Source organism: Neoarius graeffei, chromosome 9 (genome assembly GCF_027579695.1).
Source record: "Neoarius graeffei isolate fNeoGra1 chromosome 9, fNeoGra1.pri, whole genome shotgun sequence".
In the NCBI taxonomy this organism is placed as follows: Eukaryota; Metazoa; Chordata; class Actinopteri; order Siluriformes; family Ariidae; genus Neoarius; species Neoarius graeffei.
Genome location: NC_083577.1, coordinates 91,735,287 through 91,751,983, shown reverse-complemented (window position 1 = coordinate 91,751,983; position 16,697 = coordinate 91,735,287). Strand labels below are relative to the sequence as shown.

At 41.8% G+C, this 16,697-nt stretch overlaps 1 protein-coding gene across 1 annotated transcript; it reads left to right on the top strand.

Annotated features, from left to right (window-relative positions):
- The first annotated feature begins 8,914 nt into the window (after window positions 1-8,914).
- tra2b (transformer 2 beta homolog) lies at window positions 8,915-11,184 on the top strand. Its single transcript, XM_060930610.1, has 6 exons — window positions 8,915-8,995; window positions 9,144-9,332; window positions 9,455-9,570; window positions 9,646-9,738; window positions 9,823-9,890; window positions 11,174-11,184. The coding sequence occupies exons 1-6, from the start codon at window positions 8,963-8,965 to the stop codon at window positions 11,182-11,184; spliced, it is 510 nt and encodes a 169-aa protein (XP_060786593.1). The 5' UTR covers window positions 8,915-8,962.
- The last annotated feature ends 5,513 nt before the right edge of the window (window positions 11,185-16,697 follow it).

Genomic DNA, 16,697 nt, shown 5'->3' with positions numbered 1-16,697 from the left:
TTGGGAATCGCTCAATTCAATCATTGAAAAGCAAAATTTGATGAGCAAAAGCACTCGTGAAGAAATGATCGTTGAATTTACTGCAAAATGATGTCCGGATAATAAGTGACCCTAATGCATGTGTGTAAGCCCTCCCGCTTGGCATCAATTGTGTTTAGACGGTAAGCGGGAACAAGTTGCGCCTGGATCAAGATGTTCCTGGGTAAGTTGCGCCCAACAAATTGTTTAGGCGTGCAGTTGCACAGAGACAACTTGTTCCAGCGCAAGTGCCCGTGTAAAAGCAGCTATAAATGACTGACCTCACTACAACAGCAGCAACACCATAAGGGTTTTTTTTGTTTGTTTGTTTTAAGGGCAGGTGAACTTTGGTAAGTGAATGTTTATACATTTTAACTTGTAGTCAAGGGTCAGGAGCTCAACAGTTTAGCCAGTGTAGGATTTTTACTCTGAACCCTCTGATCAGTTAAAGCCGTAAGCAGTGAGCCACCCCTTCCCAGTCAGTGTTGGAAGTGGGATTTGAACCAAAACCTTCAGGGGAGACTGTAGCTGAATTTTGGATGATGTTTTATGATGATCATCAGTGTGCCATTAATAATGAGCACAGAATTGTCCATTTTATATAAGATGAGAAGGGTATCTAGGTTTGATGGTCTGAAGTTCCTCATTTTGGGTATCTTGCCCCATGATTCCACTCCCTGGCTACTCGAATCCTACATTAGACAAGAATGGGTTAACATTCCTATCCCTAAACTTGAGCAACTTGTCTCCTCAGTCCCCAGACGTTTACAGACTGTTGTAAAGAGAAAAGGGGATGTCTCACAGTGGGAAACATGGCCTTGTCCCAACTTTTTTGAGATGTATTGTTGTCATGAAATTTAAAATCACCTAATTTTTCTCTTTAAATGATACATTTTCTCAGTTTAAACATTTGATATGTCATCTATGTTCTATTCTGAATAAAATATGGAATTTTGAAACTTCCACATCATTGCATTCCATTTTTATTTACAATTTGTACTTTGTCCCAACTTTTTTGGGATCAGGGTTGTACCTGTGCAATACTTACATGTGCAGTACCACCTTTGTAATACACTTATGTTAACTATATATCTGCAAACCATTTAATTTATGCAAATTTGTTAAATTTTTTTTTATCTCTAAATTTGTAGTTTTATATATCTCCTTTTTTTGTATATTTGGTACTTTTGCACTGCTCCTCACGGTCTTATCTTTTTCTCTATGTATTTTGCTGCTGTAACAATGTAACAATGTAAATTTTCCCTTGTGGGATAATAAAAGGCTATCTTATTCATTTTTCAAGTGATCAGAAATATTGGAAAATGTAGCTGACGTGTTTCTTGCGAGATTGAATAGTTCTGAATGTCTTTTCCTGGTTTCAGCTGTGAAGCCTGCATTTAATTGTTAAAAAGGATCAACAAACATGAGGACCAGAGAGCTGTCTATGGGAGAAAAGTAATCCAAAAGAGGGAAAATCAGCCATTGCACAAGCATTGGGCATAGCCAATACAATAATTTGGAATGTCCTGGCGGGGGAGTGTACACCAGTGGTTTCTAACAACCAGACATCAAACAGGTCGGCCAAGGAAGACAACAGGAGTTGATGACCAACATTGTGAGAGCTGTAAAGGGAAAAACTCAAAACCAACAGTCAGTGACCTCACCAACAACCTCCACAGAGCAGGGTTGAAGGTACCACAAGCCACTGTCCGAGGACTTTGAGAGCAGAAATGTAGAGGCCATAGAAAGAAATGCAGAGATGAGATGGCCATTTTTAAATCTAGTTGTGATAAAGGAGTGCGGCATATCAAAAGAGAGGGTATGCAGTTCTGAATTCAAAACTGGTCATCCCCTCCCAAGGTTAAATAGAGATCTTGCAGTCACGTGACCAGAAAGTACACAGCCGCCATCTTGTCGGTAAAAAACACAGCTGAATACTGCTGCACTCGTGTACAGAATGGATCAATTTCAACCGACGGACTACACGGCTCATTTTTCTAATGAACAGATAACTAGATATATGTCTAAAATAAATGATCTACAGATTAGTGACCCTTATGGCTTACCGGACGTAGTTTTCACGACCGTGTCAGTGGATGTTGAACTGCCAGAGGTGGAATACCCAGACGTGTATAATTACCTCATTAACTTTCCCTCGCTGTTCAGTGGTGAAGCACTGCGTGCTTATAAATCTCTGGACAGTTATCTTTACAGAAATTCAGGATTTGTCAGCGACTCAGATGTGACATCTTGTAAACAAGAAAATAATCCTCACTGGATGGGTAAGTCACTTAAGTATTGAGTATAGCACTGACCAGCCGATTATAGAATAGAATAAGGTAATTCCAGCTGTAATTCCAAATCGTCCGTCTTGTTTACATGGATCTGGCGTTGGAGAGATAGAGGCTTGGCAGTGGAGGTTTGAGTGGCTGTTTTCTGAGCTTAGTCAACAGGCCGGCTCTGTGTTTTCCTGAGAAAATGGAGAGACTATTGTCTTTAAGCCGAGTGTCTTTGGCAAACCCAAGAGGACACTCAAATCAAGTACCGTACACAGAACTGTCTCATGGTCAGGCCTTGTGTACCCCAAAATCTCTAATGATATATCCAACTGCCACAGCACCCAAGAAACAGAGGGCACCACCTCCCCCTGTGATTACAGATAAGACTCAAGGACCATGTGCACAGCTACAGTTCACCAGCAGCAGTGAAGACCTTCATGTTGGAACGAACTGATATAATCTGGGTCCAGATGGTAGTTTTGAAAATAAGCTGGGACCCATGACGTACTTTTCTATTCCTGTGCTAACAAGAAGGAGAGGTGTTCTTATTCATCCTATCAATGGGGTAAACTCGTCAAATCTCCTTCCAGTTCCAAAACAACCACAGAACGCTTCTGTGGAAATTATCCCCACATTCACTGTAAAACTAGCTCTTCAGAATGTAAGATCACTTAATAAGCCTTTTTTAATTAATGACTTCATCGGTACACACAAACTGGAGTTTATGCTTCTTACTGAAACTTGGTTTGAACAATCAAGCAGCTCTATTACTCTTATTGAAGCAACTCCCCCACTCTTTGATTTCATGAGTGTTGGAAGAGCCAATAAACGGGGAGGAGGAATAGCAAATATATACAAGGCATGTTTTCAGTACAAACAGACAACTCTTGGTGATTTTACATCTTTTGAATACCTAAGTGCAATCCTAAAATGTTCTTCTAACATATTAGTGTTGACTATTTACAGACCACCAAGACTTTCTGCACCACTGTTCCTAGAGGAGTTTGGGGAACTGTTGTCAAATATTTGTTTAGAGTTTGACAATCTTATTATTTCTGGGGATTTTAATTTCCATGTTGATAATCCAGATAACACGTATGCAAATGAATTTCTTACACTGATTGATGCCTTCAACCTAACACAACATGTACAAGGGCCAACACACTCCCATGGCCACACCCTCGACCTTGTCATCACTAAGGGTCTTAATGTATCTACTAGTGTCATGGACCTGGGTATATCTGATCATTTCTGTGTTTTCTTTGATGTTTCCATTTCCCCTCACTTTCAAAACAAGTCTGTGACTGTAAAAAAGAGGGTAATTACCAATGGCACAGCAGCTCTTTTTGAGCAGGCACTCTCAGAACTCCCATGTCAATCTTCAGATTGTGCAGATGATCTAATGGAAATTTTTAATTCAAGAATGAATCATATTATGGATGCTATTGCTCCTTTAAAAACCAAAAGAGTCATAAACAAAGGAAAAGCACCCTGGAAACTAAATCCAGCAGTTAAAATGTTAAAGAGGGAATGTAGAAAGTCTGAAAGAAAATGGAGTAAATCTAAACTCCAGATTCATTATCAACTCTACAAAGGGATGTTATGTAAATACAACTTAGAAATTTCTAAAGCAAGACAGTCTTTTTTTGCTGACATTATTAATAGGAATATCAACAATGCCATGTGCTATTTTCTGCAGTTGAAAAGCTAACAAACCCATCAAAACAAATGCCTTCTGAATTTCTCTCAGTTAACACATGCAACGACTTTGCATCTTTTTTCAAAGGAAAGATTGATAAAATACGTATGAATACAGCCACACAGGTGCAAACACTTCAAAATCTGGAACCATTGGATAAAGAGAGAGGGGGTCGTAATACAATGTCAACATTTAGTTTAATTGATGTTGAGACTCTGAGAAAAACAGTACAAAGTCTCAGCTCCTCCACATCTGAACTGGACATTTTACCTACAGTCTTTTTCAAATCTGTTCTTCACCTAATATCAGACGAGGTACTTCAGATTATCAACACCTCCTTACAAACTGGCATGTTTCCCTCATCTCTGAAAAAAGCGGTTGTAAAACCCCTACTGAAAAAGAATAACCTGGATGTCTCAGTACTCAACAACTACAGGCCCATATCCAATTTGCCATTCGTTGGTAAAATAATTGAAAAAATTGTTTTTAATCAATTAACTGCCTTCCTGACATTAAACGGATGTTTTGATAAGTTTCAGTCAGGTTTTCGTGCCAATCATAGCACTGAAACAGCTCTTACTAAAGTCATGAATGACCTACGTCTTAATTCTGATGCTGGTAAAACATCAGTCTTGGTGCTTTTAGACTTAAGTGCTGCATTTGACACGGTAGATCATTCCATACTGTTACATCGACTGGAGCATTGGGTTGGATTTACTGGTATAGTAATCAACTGGTTAAAATCTTACCTACAACAAAGATTTTTTTATGTGGCCATCGGAGGCCACAGTTCATTACCCGTGTCCTTGAACTGTGGGGTTCCCCAGGGCTCAATCCTGGGACCATTACTATGCAACCTTTATATGCTCCCACTTGGACAAATTATTAAGAATAACTTAATAAACTTCCATAGCTATGCAGATGACAATCAGCTTTACTTAGCTATGTCACCTAATGACTATGCCCCTTTTGAGTCTCTTCATAGATGCATTGACCAAATTAACAAATGGATGTCTCACAATTTTCTTCAGCTGAACGCAGATAAAACTGAAGCAATTATATTTGGTAAAAAGGAGGAAAGGCTTAGGATTGCCACTGTTCTTGAAACTAAGGGGCTTAAAGCAAAGGATACTGAGCAATTCCAGCGTTATGGACGTGACACTTGAACTCAAAATGGCAACAAATGACCCAGTGCATGTTTTATTGTCTCCCAGTATTTAAACAGGTGTTGCATATTTTAAGGCTGTACCATACTGGAGAAGTGATAGAACAAGAACAATTCCCACAGTACATCTAGGGCATGCCAGAACACGCCAATAAAAGATGCGTTATGGATGTGACAGAAAAAGTATCACTTTTCTTGGGTGACTGTACATTTTTATCAAACTCTGTGAAATCGTAAACCTAATGTCGAAATGGAGATATCCATTTGATAGAGGGGTCCAAGGTGAATATTAAAAAATCTTTGTTTAAAATATTTTGTATTTCATGCAGAGTTTCGGAAGGAAAAGTCAGCGTTATGGATGTGACGAAATTCCGTTATGGATGTGACGCGTCTGAAATAGACATGGCATATGTTTAGAAAATCAGCAATTTAACCACCATAACCCTTTGAAAAACTCTCTAAATATCAGCTAAAACTATCAAAGTTCTTAAATAATATTTAGGATGGCTATTGTTTTGCTCTTTTGTGGATTTTAGCATACATTTCTGTGGCTTGTGGCAGTAATATAGAATTGTACATGATCAAAGTTGATTTTAGCTTGGGGTTTACATTATAAGAAAGAAAGACTGACAGTGACATATTAGGTTGGTTACAAATTGGTTCAACTTATTCACATCTGTAAAATACAGGCCTAGGTGATATCTCTGGGAGTGGTTTTGATGTATTACATGTTGCTTTATTTTTGCATGGTGAGGTTGACATTTACATGGAATTGCCCACTGTCAAAAACCTTGGTGTCCTTATTGACAGCGAACTTAACTTCAACAGTCATATGAAAGTGGTAAAAAAGTCTGCATTCTATCACCTAAAAAACATTTCTAAACTCAGGGGTCTCATGTCAAAACATGATCTAGAAAAACTTATTCATGCTTTCATCTCCAGTAGGGTTGATTACTGCAATAGCCTTTTCACAGGTCTTCCAAAAAAGACCATCAAAGACCATCAACTAATCCAAAATGCAGCAGCAAGGGTTCTTACAAGAACAAAAAGGGTCGTCCATATCACTCCAATCCTAAGGTCTCTGCACTGGCTCCCAGTGAGCTATAGAATTGACTTTAAAGCATTACTTCTTCTATTTAAAACATTAAATGGGATGGGACCCAGCTACCTACTGGATATGTTTCAATTATATGCACCAACTAGGTCTCTAAGATCACAGGAGAAAAACTTGCTAGTAATACCAGCTGTCAAAACGAAGTGTGGTGAAGCAGCCTTTAGTTGCTATGCTGCTAAGCTTTGGAACCAACTTCCAGATGAGATCAAAAATGCTCCTACTGTTGTTAGTTTTAAATCCAGGCTCAAGACAAAGCTGTTTTCAGATGCTTTCACTTGATTAATTTTTACCTAAGTAATTAATTTCCTTTAACATAATTTCTTTTAATTTTGATTTTAATGATTTTACTTTCTTTATTTTAATTTCTTTTTAATCTTGGATTTTAATGATTTTACTTTTACTTTAATTCTTTGTTACTGTGATCCTCGTAGATTGTGTCTGCGGGACGATTTTTGGTGACCCTCGTGGAAGAGCCACGGGAAGAGCGCGCTTTATGAGTTAAACCCATAATAATAATTAATCTCGAGGCTGATTCCTTTTTTGAACTTTTATTTCATTTTATTATTTTATTTCTACTATTGTTTAATTTTCTTCCCCAATTATTTTATGTAATTTTATTTTCTATTGTTTACTGTTCTGCTTTTACTTCTGTAAAGCACATTGAACTGCCACTGTGTATGAAATGTGCTATATAAATAAACTTGCCTTGCCTTGCCTTTATCCCCAGAATCCACAGGTTTTTTTGTTTTGTTTTTTTCCTTAAAAGGATACATATCTGTTGACCCATGACTCAAACTTCTGCTGGCTGGCTTCTGGTTTGACTGAAATGACCGCGAAAAGGCCCACCAGGGGTCATGATTGTTCCTGACCTCTGGTATGGATTTTGGCCAGTGTCGACCAATAGAAAGCAAGCTAGATTCACAGGGGTGGCACGTCATTGGTTTTTGACCAAAATCCAACATGGCTGCGCCCAGCGGTTTCACCATGAGCATTCAGAAAAAAAATCGCTGTGTCAAAATCAGTGTTGTGCAAATCTGAGTGCATATTCTGAAAATTCAGAGGGTTTTTTCTTCTATAAAATGCATTCTGCTTCAAAAGAGTTGGGTATTTTTTATGTTGGCACACAGCAATTGAAAATTTTCAATTTACTATGTAAACGGATAGGTGCTTCCCACACGGCAAGTGCTGCTGGTATTACTAACATCAAGCATGGCGGAGGTAGTGTCATGGCTCGGGCTTGCATGGCTGCTTTTGGAACAGACTCGTGTTTGAATTCAAATGTCTACAGAAACAAGAAACTGCAAGTTGATTGTCTGATCTGATTTTGATCTCAACCCCAGATGTCTTCAGTGTATAGCAAAAACAAAATAATTAGTCTTGTTCCAATGTTTTCACTATAGCTGATCAGGACAGTAGGGGCTTCCCTTGACTGCAATTATGAGAACAAGCAGCTTCTACTGCACTCCTTGTTCTTTTGGATTTTACCCTGTGAGCTGTTACCCGTACTCCCTCATGTTCGCTCTCCTTCTGGGTTTACACCCCCCACCACCACCATCATGTGCTCTCTCTCTCTCTCTCTCTCTCTCTCTCTCTCGCTCTGGGTTTTACCCGTACTCTTTCTCCATTTGTGTATAAGTGGAAGAATGTGTTTGAAAAATCTGCATTATAGTACAGGATCATTACAGGGCTCAACATTAGCTATTTGTCCGACTGTACTAAAAAGTTAGATTTTTCACTCGTCCTGACCATAACATTTTTATTACTATTATATATTTACTAGTTCAATGAAACGAAAGTGATTAGTAAAGTTTATCAAAAAGCAGGTCTAGTTATGATGATCATTTATGCTTTAATGATTTATGATTTTTCAATAAAACTCAAACTTTAACAATAAACAAAAATTATCCAAAGCCCCATTAGTGTGTGTGTGTGTGTGTGTGTGTGTTCTAACCCCTTACCTGAGCTGCAGTTTTAAGTTACACACAAATTCAGAGCTTGCGGAGGAAAGTTACATCCTGATTAATCCAGTAAAATCTGAAGTATAAATTAATTTAAAGAAAATGAGTTGGACATCATGAGGGGGACAGAATCACACTGTGAATGAAAACAGACCACGAGTGAGTTCAGCACTGTCGTAAAATTCAAAGAAAAAATACAATGAATGTCCGAATGAAATGAAGATTCACCACAGATATTTATTTTGAGATATTTGATCACCATTTCTCCAATTTCGATGAATTTAGTCTAATCTATAATTAGATATTACGCCATGGTTATTTTTGCACACACACCTGCTGTACTCGGCTTCCCCGGAATTTTGTAAACAACACGGCTGGGTCACTGAGGGGGTTGAACTGGTTTTATGGATGTAACTCTTGAATAATTACTATAAAGATGGTGATTTTCAACAAATATTCAACTTGTCCTGTCGGACAGGCGGATGCAGATTTGACCAGACATTTGGTCGTCCCAGACAGTCGGACTACCGTTAATGTTGAGCCCTGCATTATCAGAGTAGCAGTATTTACCTGATGTCTGAGCTCTTGTTCTTGATCTCTTTTTCTAGCTCTCGTTCTTATCACAGTTCTCGGAGGTGCTATAGTCGCTCTCGCTCTCAACACCGCCACTCATGCAGTCGCTCCTACAGCGGGGATTCATGACTACGACGGAGCCCCTCACACTCCCCAATGAGCAACCGCAGGCGACATGTAGGCAATAGGGTGAGTCTTAAACACATGATGAACCTTAATTTGTATTCTGATTGGACTCTTATTAGTGCCTGGTCAGTTACCCGTATCCCGATCACTTCTCAACGAGGATGTGTTGGATAAATGCTTTTAGCTGTGGTTTTCACTCCATGTTTTGTAGGCGAACCCTGATCCAAACACGTGTTTGGGAGTGTTCGGGTTGAGTTTGTACACCACAGAGCAGGATCTGCGGGAGGTCTTCTCAAAGTACGGCCCACTTACGGATGTGTGCATTGTCTACGATCAGCAGTCACGCCGCTCGCGAGGGTTCGCCTTTGTTTACTTTGAGAACAAAGAGGACTCTCAGGAGGTTTGTTCACTTCTAGTTTCTTTTAAAACAATCAAACATGGGACGTACCACAAGTCCGTTGCTGTTTACACCATACACCATGATACTAGCATTAACATGGACACATAGTTTTGTACATGTAGGCGAAAGAGAGAGCAAATGGTATGGAGCTGGATGGTCGCAGGATCCGAGTGGACTTCTCCATCACCAAGAGACCACACACCCCTACTCCAGGGATCTACATGGGCCGGCCCACATAGTGAGTGTGTGTGTGAAGAGTGCTTGTCAGGTACTTGTGTATGGGGGGTGTTAACTCTGTGTGTGTTTTTTACAGTGGAGGTGGAGGTCCCAGTCTGAGTTGGCGTCGTGATTATGATCGAGGTTACGATCGCTATGACGACCGTGATTACTACAGCAGATCATATAGGTGAGACTAAACACCACTTCTGTGTTTTACTCAAATTATGAGTACTTAGTAATATGGATTACACTGTGTGTGTGTGTTTTACAGGAGGAGGTCTCCATCTCCATACTACAGCCGTGGTGGTTATCGCTCACGTTCACGCTCCTACTCCCCCCGTAAGTGTCTCTCTCATACACACACAGGCTCTTGTTGGTGTTAAATATAGGTAACGCCGCATTTAAATGCATTCTACACTGCTCTTTAGGGTTTACATTTTTAAGTCGTGTGTGTGTGTAAAATGCAAAAAAAAATTCTCATTTTAAATGTACAGAATTTTCTCTGATGCTATGTTTAGATAACTTATTACTCCAATTCTAAGGTCCCTTCACTGGCTTCCAGTAAGCTACAGAATTGACTTTAAAGCATTGCTGCTGGTGTACAAGTCTCTAAATGGTACAGGGCCCAATTACCTCTCTGATATGTTGCAGCGGCCGAACCCAATCAGATCTACCAGATCGCAGCAGAAAAATTGACTGTTAAAACCTGTTGTTAAAACAAAGTGTGGTGAAGCAGCTTTTAGCTACTATGCAGTACAGCTATGGAACCAACTGCCAGAGGACATCAAAAATGCTCCTGCTGTTGGCAGCTTCATATCTAGACTAAAGACCAAGCTGTTCTCAGATGCTTTCTGTTAAATAATTAATATTGTCTTCTTTACATTTTATAATCTTTACTTTTACAGTCTCTGCATGTTTCAAATTTTACTTAACTTTTATTCTATTTTATTCTGCTGTTTTCCCCCCTATTTGAACTTCTACTTCATTTTATTATTTTATTTCTACTATTGTTTAATTCTTATTATATTTTTTCCCATTTATTTTATGTAATTTTATTCTCAATTGTTTACTGTTTTGCTTTTACTTCTGTAAAGCACATTGAACTGCCACTGTGTATGAAATGTGCTATAGAAATAAACTTGCCTTGCCTTGGTCATGATTTTCTGAGCTATATACTCATTCAAGACATTAAAATGAAATTATGTAGAAAAATTCTAGGTTTTATTTTTAAGTTTTAAATTTTTTTTCCAGAATTCATTTTGCAGTTTTTACTTTTTTTTTTTTTGCATTTCTTCAAAAGTATTCTAGATTTGTTTTCATTAATTCTTGAAGTCTATTTTCTCTTGTCTTGCTCAGTATGTTCATTTAGGTTTACTTTTTTTAAAAAACAATTTTTAATAATAAAAAAAGCATCTTAAATGATTATCCTGAATTTTAATGTTGGATGTTTTTGCCTTTTTTTTTTTTTTTAAATATTCCTTAAATATTTTCTCTCCTGAGTCTTGTTTACATACAGTACACTTATTTAACCTCAAACTGTTTCTATTTTAATTTATTTATTGATTATGCAAACTTTAGATAATTTACATGACAATCCTGTTTTTGTTTCTCCCCCTCCTCAGGTCACTACTGATCTCCGTCTGTGTTCAGCCCTGATGTTTTTAATGGAACTGTGAGTTTAGAGTTCAGACAGCTGTGTGTGTGTGTGTGTGTGTGTGTGTGTGTGTGTGTGTTTTCATTCTGTATCTTGGATGTGTGTTTCTTAAAACTGATGGCTTTCTCCCAGTAAAATAAAACCATTTTGTCACACCACCAGGTCTGTTCATCCTTGTTTGATACAAAATACACAATTCTTCATTTTTTCCCCTCCCTCTTTCGTTCCTGAACTTGAGACCAAAAGGGGAAAAAACACACACAGCTTGTCATATTAGTGAGAAACCACAAAGTGTAAATAAACTCCTCTGTCCTGAAGATGTCAGAAAATGTCGTTCCAGCTTCACCTCTGACTGTTACAAAGCTCTGACACTGGAGACTCCTTCCAGAAACATTTACTCAGCAAAACTTCATGTTGATTTACAGAAATTTCTTTAAACCCATTTATATATACATCGTACAAGTTCCAATGAATGAATGAGCTGTTGCTATGGAAACACGTATTAGAAGGATCACGTTTAAAATAAACCTTCACTACTGTCTGAGCTGCTGTTATAGAGAAATAATCAACATGTTTACTGTTCTTGATTATCAGACTAATGAAAGAGTCCAGAAGTGTGGAAAAGTGTGTGCAGCCAACCATTCACTGAACTTTTATGTGTATCAGGCTTTTAACTGTGAACAAAAGCACTCAAAGCAGCTTTACAGAAACCTGGATATAGATTTATAAAATGGTGACATCATCCTCCAAATTTCTATCACTGTTTAAAGGCCTGGTCCCACAACACCAGTAACTATAAATAAATGGGTCCCCTGCAGTTTATGTGGTCGGTGCTCACACCAGACTGATAACGATCCCTATAACCCAGGCCTGGGTTTATCCGTATCGGTGAGATTGCTTCTGGAGCCATTTTTCCAGGCCTGGACCTGATCTGATAAAACATCTGACCAATCAGGTCATTGTTTCCATGTGACGTTGTCTGAGCACATGCTATTTTTCCTGAACATGTTCGCCCATCCTTGCATCATGAAGTCACAGAATACGGATTCACAGAAAATAAAATATAATACAGTGCACAGATATTTTATTCACAGATGTGATTTTCTGTGAAATATAAATAGTAAATTAATGATCTCTCTTGTCCATCGTGTTTTGATGAGCACCACTGACATCTGCCTTGTTTACTGTTTGTGTATGGCTGATGAGGCCAATGTGAGCTCAGAACCCCCTCCTGCATGTGGAGCACACACAATCTGCATGAGCTGGTGTTAGACTGCTGCTGCTAGCACGCACTTTCCTGCTAGCTCTCTTCTGCTGCTTCAGTGCGATGCTGTTCAGACTGCAGGGCACCGCTGTGGATTTCAGCTCTCCATCCTGGTCTGTCCGCCGCTGATTCTTCCCAGGTGTCCGGGTTGATGTCAGAGCTCCTTAGGGACTCCTTTAGGCTGTCTTTAAAGCGCTTCTTTGGGTGGCCGCGAGAGCGCTTCCCTTCACACAATTTGCCGTAGAACAGTCTCTTTGGAAGTCGGTCATCAGGCATACGGATGAGATGTCCTGCCCATCCAAGCTGGGCCTTCTGAAGCAGGCAATGGATGCTTGGTAGTCCCGCATGCTCAAGAACTTCTGTGTCTGGGATTCGGTCCTGCCACCGGATATGCAACAGGCGCCGCAGACAGGTGCTGTGGAAGTGCTGGAGCTTTCTGGCCTGGCTTGCATACACAGTCCAGATCTCACAAGCATACAACAGTGTTGGTAAGATGACCGCCCTGTACACTTTCAGCTTGGTTTCTAGGCTGATGCCTCTGAGCTCCCAGACTGTGGAATGCAGTCTGCCAAAAGCTGCACTGGCCTTTGCAATCTGGCTGGTCACTTCAATGTTGGCACAGACATCTCTGGACAGTGTGCTGCCGAGATACGTGAACTTGCTGACCGCCTCAAGTCTATGCCCTTGAACTTGAATGTCAGGCTCTGTGTACTCCTTGCCTGGTGCCGGCTGGTACATGACTTTGAATTTCTTAGTGTTGATGGTGAGGCCGAAGTCATCGCAAGTAGCAGAAAGGAGGTCCATACTTGCCTGCATGCCAGATTCAGAGCTGCTGCTCAAGGCACGGTCATCAGCGAACAGGAATTCACGAATGACATTGTTTAGGACCTTGGTCTTAGCCTGGAGTCTTTGTAGGTTGAACACACCACCATCCATGTGGTACCTGATGGGGATATCATCACTACAGTCTCTGAAGGCATCTGTCAGCATGGCAGTGAACATCATGCTGAACAGGGTCAGTGCCAGGACACCCCCCCCCCCGTTTCACGCCATTGGTCACTTCAAAGGCATCTGATACCTCTCCATCATCCAGGACCTGTGCACACATTCCTTTGTGGAACTGTCTGACCATGGTGACAAACTTGTCAGGGCAGCCGAACTTGGACATGATTTTCCACAGTCCTTCCCGGCCCACGGTGTCGAAGGCTTTTGTTAGATCCACAAAGGTGATGTACAGGTCCTGTCCCTGTTCCATGTTCAAACACCATGTCTGCTGTTCCTCATCTGGTTCTGAACCCACACTGGCTTTCTGGCAAGAAACCCTGCTCAAGGTGTGTAATCAGGCAATTTAGCAGAATGCGAGCCAGGATCTTTCCGGCTATGGACAGCAGGGAAATCCCACGATGATTGTCGCACACTTGACAGTTGCCTTTCCTCTTGTACAGGTGCACAATAGAGGCATCTTTCAGCTCCTGGGGGATTGCTTCTTGATCCCACATGGTTTGAAAGAGCTTGGTGAGCTTTGTGATGAAGGGCTGACCACCTGTCATGTACACCTCTGCTGGGATAGCATCAGCTCCCGGAGCTTTTCCAGAGGAAAGAAGGTTGATGGCCTTCTCCACCTCGGACTCAGTGATGGGGTCGGCTAGCTCCATGTTGATGTCTACCTGGGGGATCCACTGGATGGCCACCTCATTGATGGCAGACGGCCGGTTCAGGACACCGCAGAAGTGCTCAGCCCATTGTTTGAGGATCTGTGTCTTGTCAGTTAGGAGGGTGGCACCATCAGCACTATAGATGGGCAAGGTGCCGTAGGGTTGTGGTCCATACAGAGTGCGTAGGGCATTGAAGAAGCAGGGGTCATGTGTTGAGGTGTAGACCTCAATCTCCATTGCTTTTCTGCTCAGCCAGCAGTCTCGCATCTCTCTCAGCTTGGCCTGGAGAGTTCTGCAAGCCTCTGAAAAGGCTGCTTTCTTGGGATGGGATGAAAGATCTTCCTGGTGAGCCTTGTGTAGTTGTCGCTTCTTTTCAGTGAGCTGCTGTATCTCCACATCATTCTCTTCAAACCAGTCCTTGTGCTTGCGCTCAGAGGAACCGAGGTGGGAGAGGGCTGTGGTGTGAACCAGATCTCGGAAGGCCGCCCAGTCTTCTTCAATGGTCTTGACTCCAAACTGGAGAGCACAGACCTGGGTGTCGAGTTCGTTGCTCAATTTCAGTCGGGTGTCCTCAGACTTCAGCTTGCCAACATTCAGCCTCTTTTTAGATTTCTTCCCTTGCAGGCGTCTCTTGGGTTGGATATGAATATTCATCTTGCTAATGACAAGTCTGTGGTCGGTCCAGCACTCGGCACCACACATGGACTTGGTGACTCTGACATCACGCCGGTTTCTCTGTCTAACAAGGACGTAGCCGATGAGATGCCAGTGCCGTGATCTTGGGTGCATCCATGTTGTTCTGTTGCGGCCTGGGAGGCAGAAAACAGGGTTGGTGATGAGAAGCTGGTTTGAGGCACACATCTTCAGCAGCAGAAGGCCGTTACTGTTGCACTTGCCAATGCCATTTCTCCCGATGACTCCCTGGCTGTCCAGTCCATACCAACTCTAGCATTGAAGTCACCAAAGGTGATGAGCTTGTCAGACTTGGGGACTGTGACAATCAAGGCTTCTAGGTCCTTGTAGAACTTGTCCTTGACATCATCTGGGTTCGTCATGGTGGGGGCATAGGCACTGATGACAGTGGCAAAACTCTTTCTGGGCAAGGGGAGATGCAGAGTCATGAGTCGGTCGCTGTGGCCCTTGGGAAGTTTTGTCTATTTGCTAACAAAGCTGGATTGGATGGCGAAGCCCACACCTGCCTCACACCATTTTTTGCTGCTGCAGCCACTCCAAAAGAAGGTGTAGCCGGTGCCCACCTCTGTGAGTTGTCCCTTCTCTGCCAGGCGGGTTTCGGACAGTGTAGCAATGCAGATGTTGTACTTAGACAGTTCATGTGCTACTAGTGCAGTTCTTCTCTCTGGTCTGTCTGCGTCAGGGTTGTCAAGCAGTGTGTGTACATTCCACGAAGTGAGGGTAAGGGATACCCTCTTTGTTTTCCCTCCTTTTCTTCAACTGCTGAATGGGATCCCACTAACTGTGGTATGCTGGTCAGGGTTGTGAGAAGCAGGCAATTTTTAGGGCACCTTTTCTAGCCCCTTCCTCAGGCTGTGGAGGTGAGCAGTGCATTCCTAAAGAGGGCTGCCGAATCCCGCTGCTGCTTCGGTCAACGAGAAGCGACCCTGTGGTCTGAGCTGCCTGTGTGCAGGTCCATGGCTACAGCTTCCAGGGAATCCACACCTGCTGCTTCATCGCTCGCCCATCGCCACAGGACTTCAAGTGAAAAGGGTGATGTCGTGAAATGCACGTGAATTTGATTAAAGTGAGGCAGAGTTGTGCAGAGTCAGCCTCACTCTCTCGTCCATTCCTATCATAGTCCAGTGGCAAGACAGAGCAAGACGGCTGGTGATAGGGATGGATGCAGCAGATAGCCATGGCATCTTCTGTGCCCTGTCATGCCCTGAGCCTTCTGCAAGGCCTGCTGGTTCACCTTCTTGGCCGTTGGACCTACTGTTGGTCACCTCCGCCCCATCAGTGCAAGTCCAGACTTCACATGCTTGGGAAAGGCATTCCTTAAAGCTTGCTGAGGGCTTGAGGCCCGACAACTACCCTCACCTGGTTTAGCCCACCTGCCGAAGTGGTTTACCGGGGTGTGGCCGCTGCACATGCTACAGCTACTAGGAGCCACAGGTGAGAGCTGGGTGTCAGACGGAAGGCCAGAGATGGATGAGCTGTCCTAAAAAAGGACACAGCAAGCTCCCCCATCAGAGGTACTAGCCCCCCACCAGAGGAGCTACTCCCACTGGACACCCCATACACCCCAGTAAATTAATAAACGTACGAATGCAGGTAAGATATTTTAATTATGAACTTCATAAGCCCAAACGTTTGTTTTAGACTTCTTAAATTTTTATCTGTGAGGCATCATCTGTATGAAATCAGTAGCCAATCTGTAATATACTGAAATGTCTGTGACCGATCTGTAAATTATTTGCATCCATATTAAAATCCGTAACCACTCCGTATTTTACATTACATTACTGGCATCAAGTGGACACTGTTATCCAGAGTGATGTACAACATACCCAGCATACCTGGCGGGCAGTTGGGGGTTCAGTGCCTTGCTCAAGAGCACT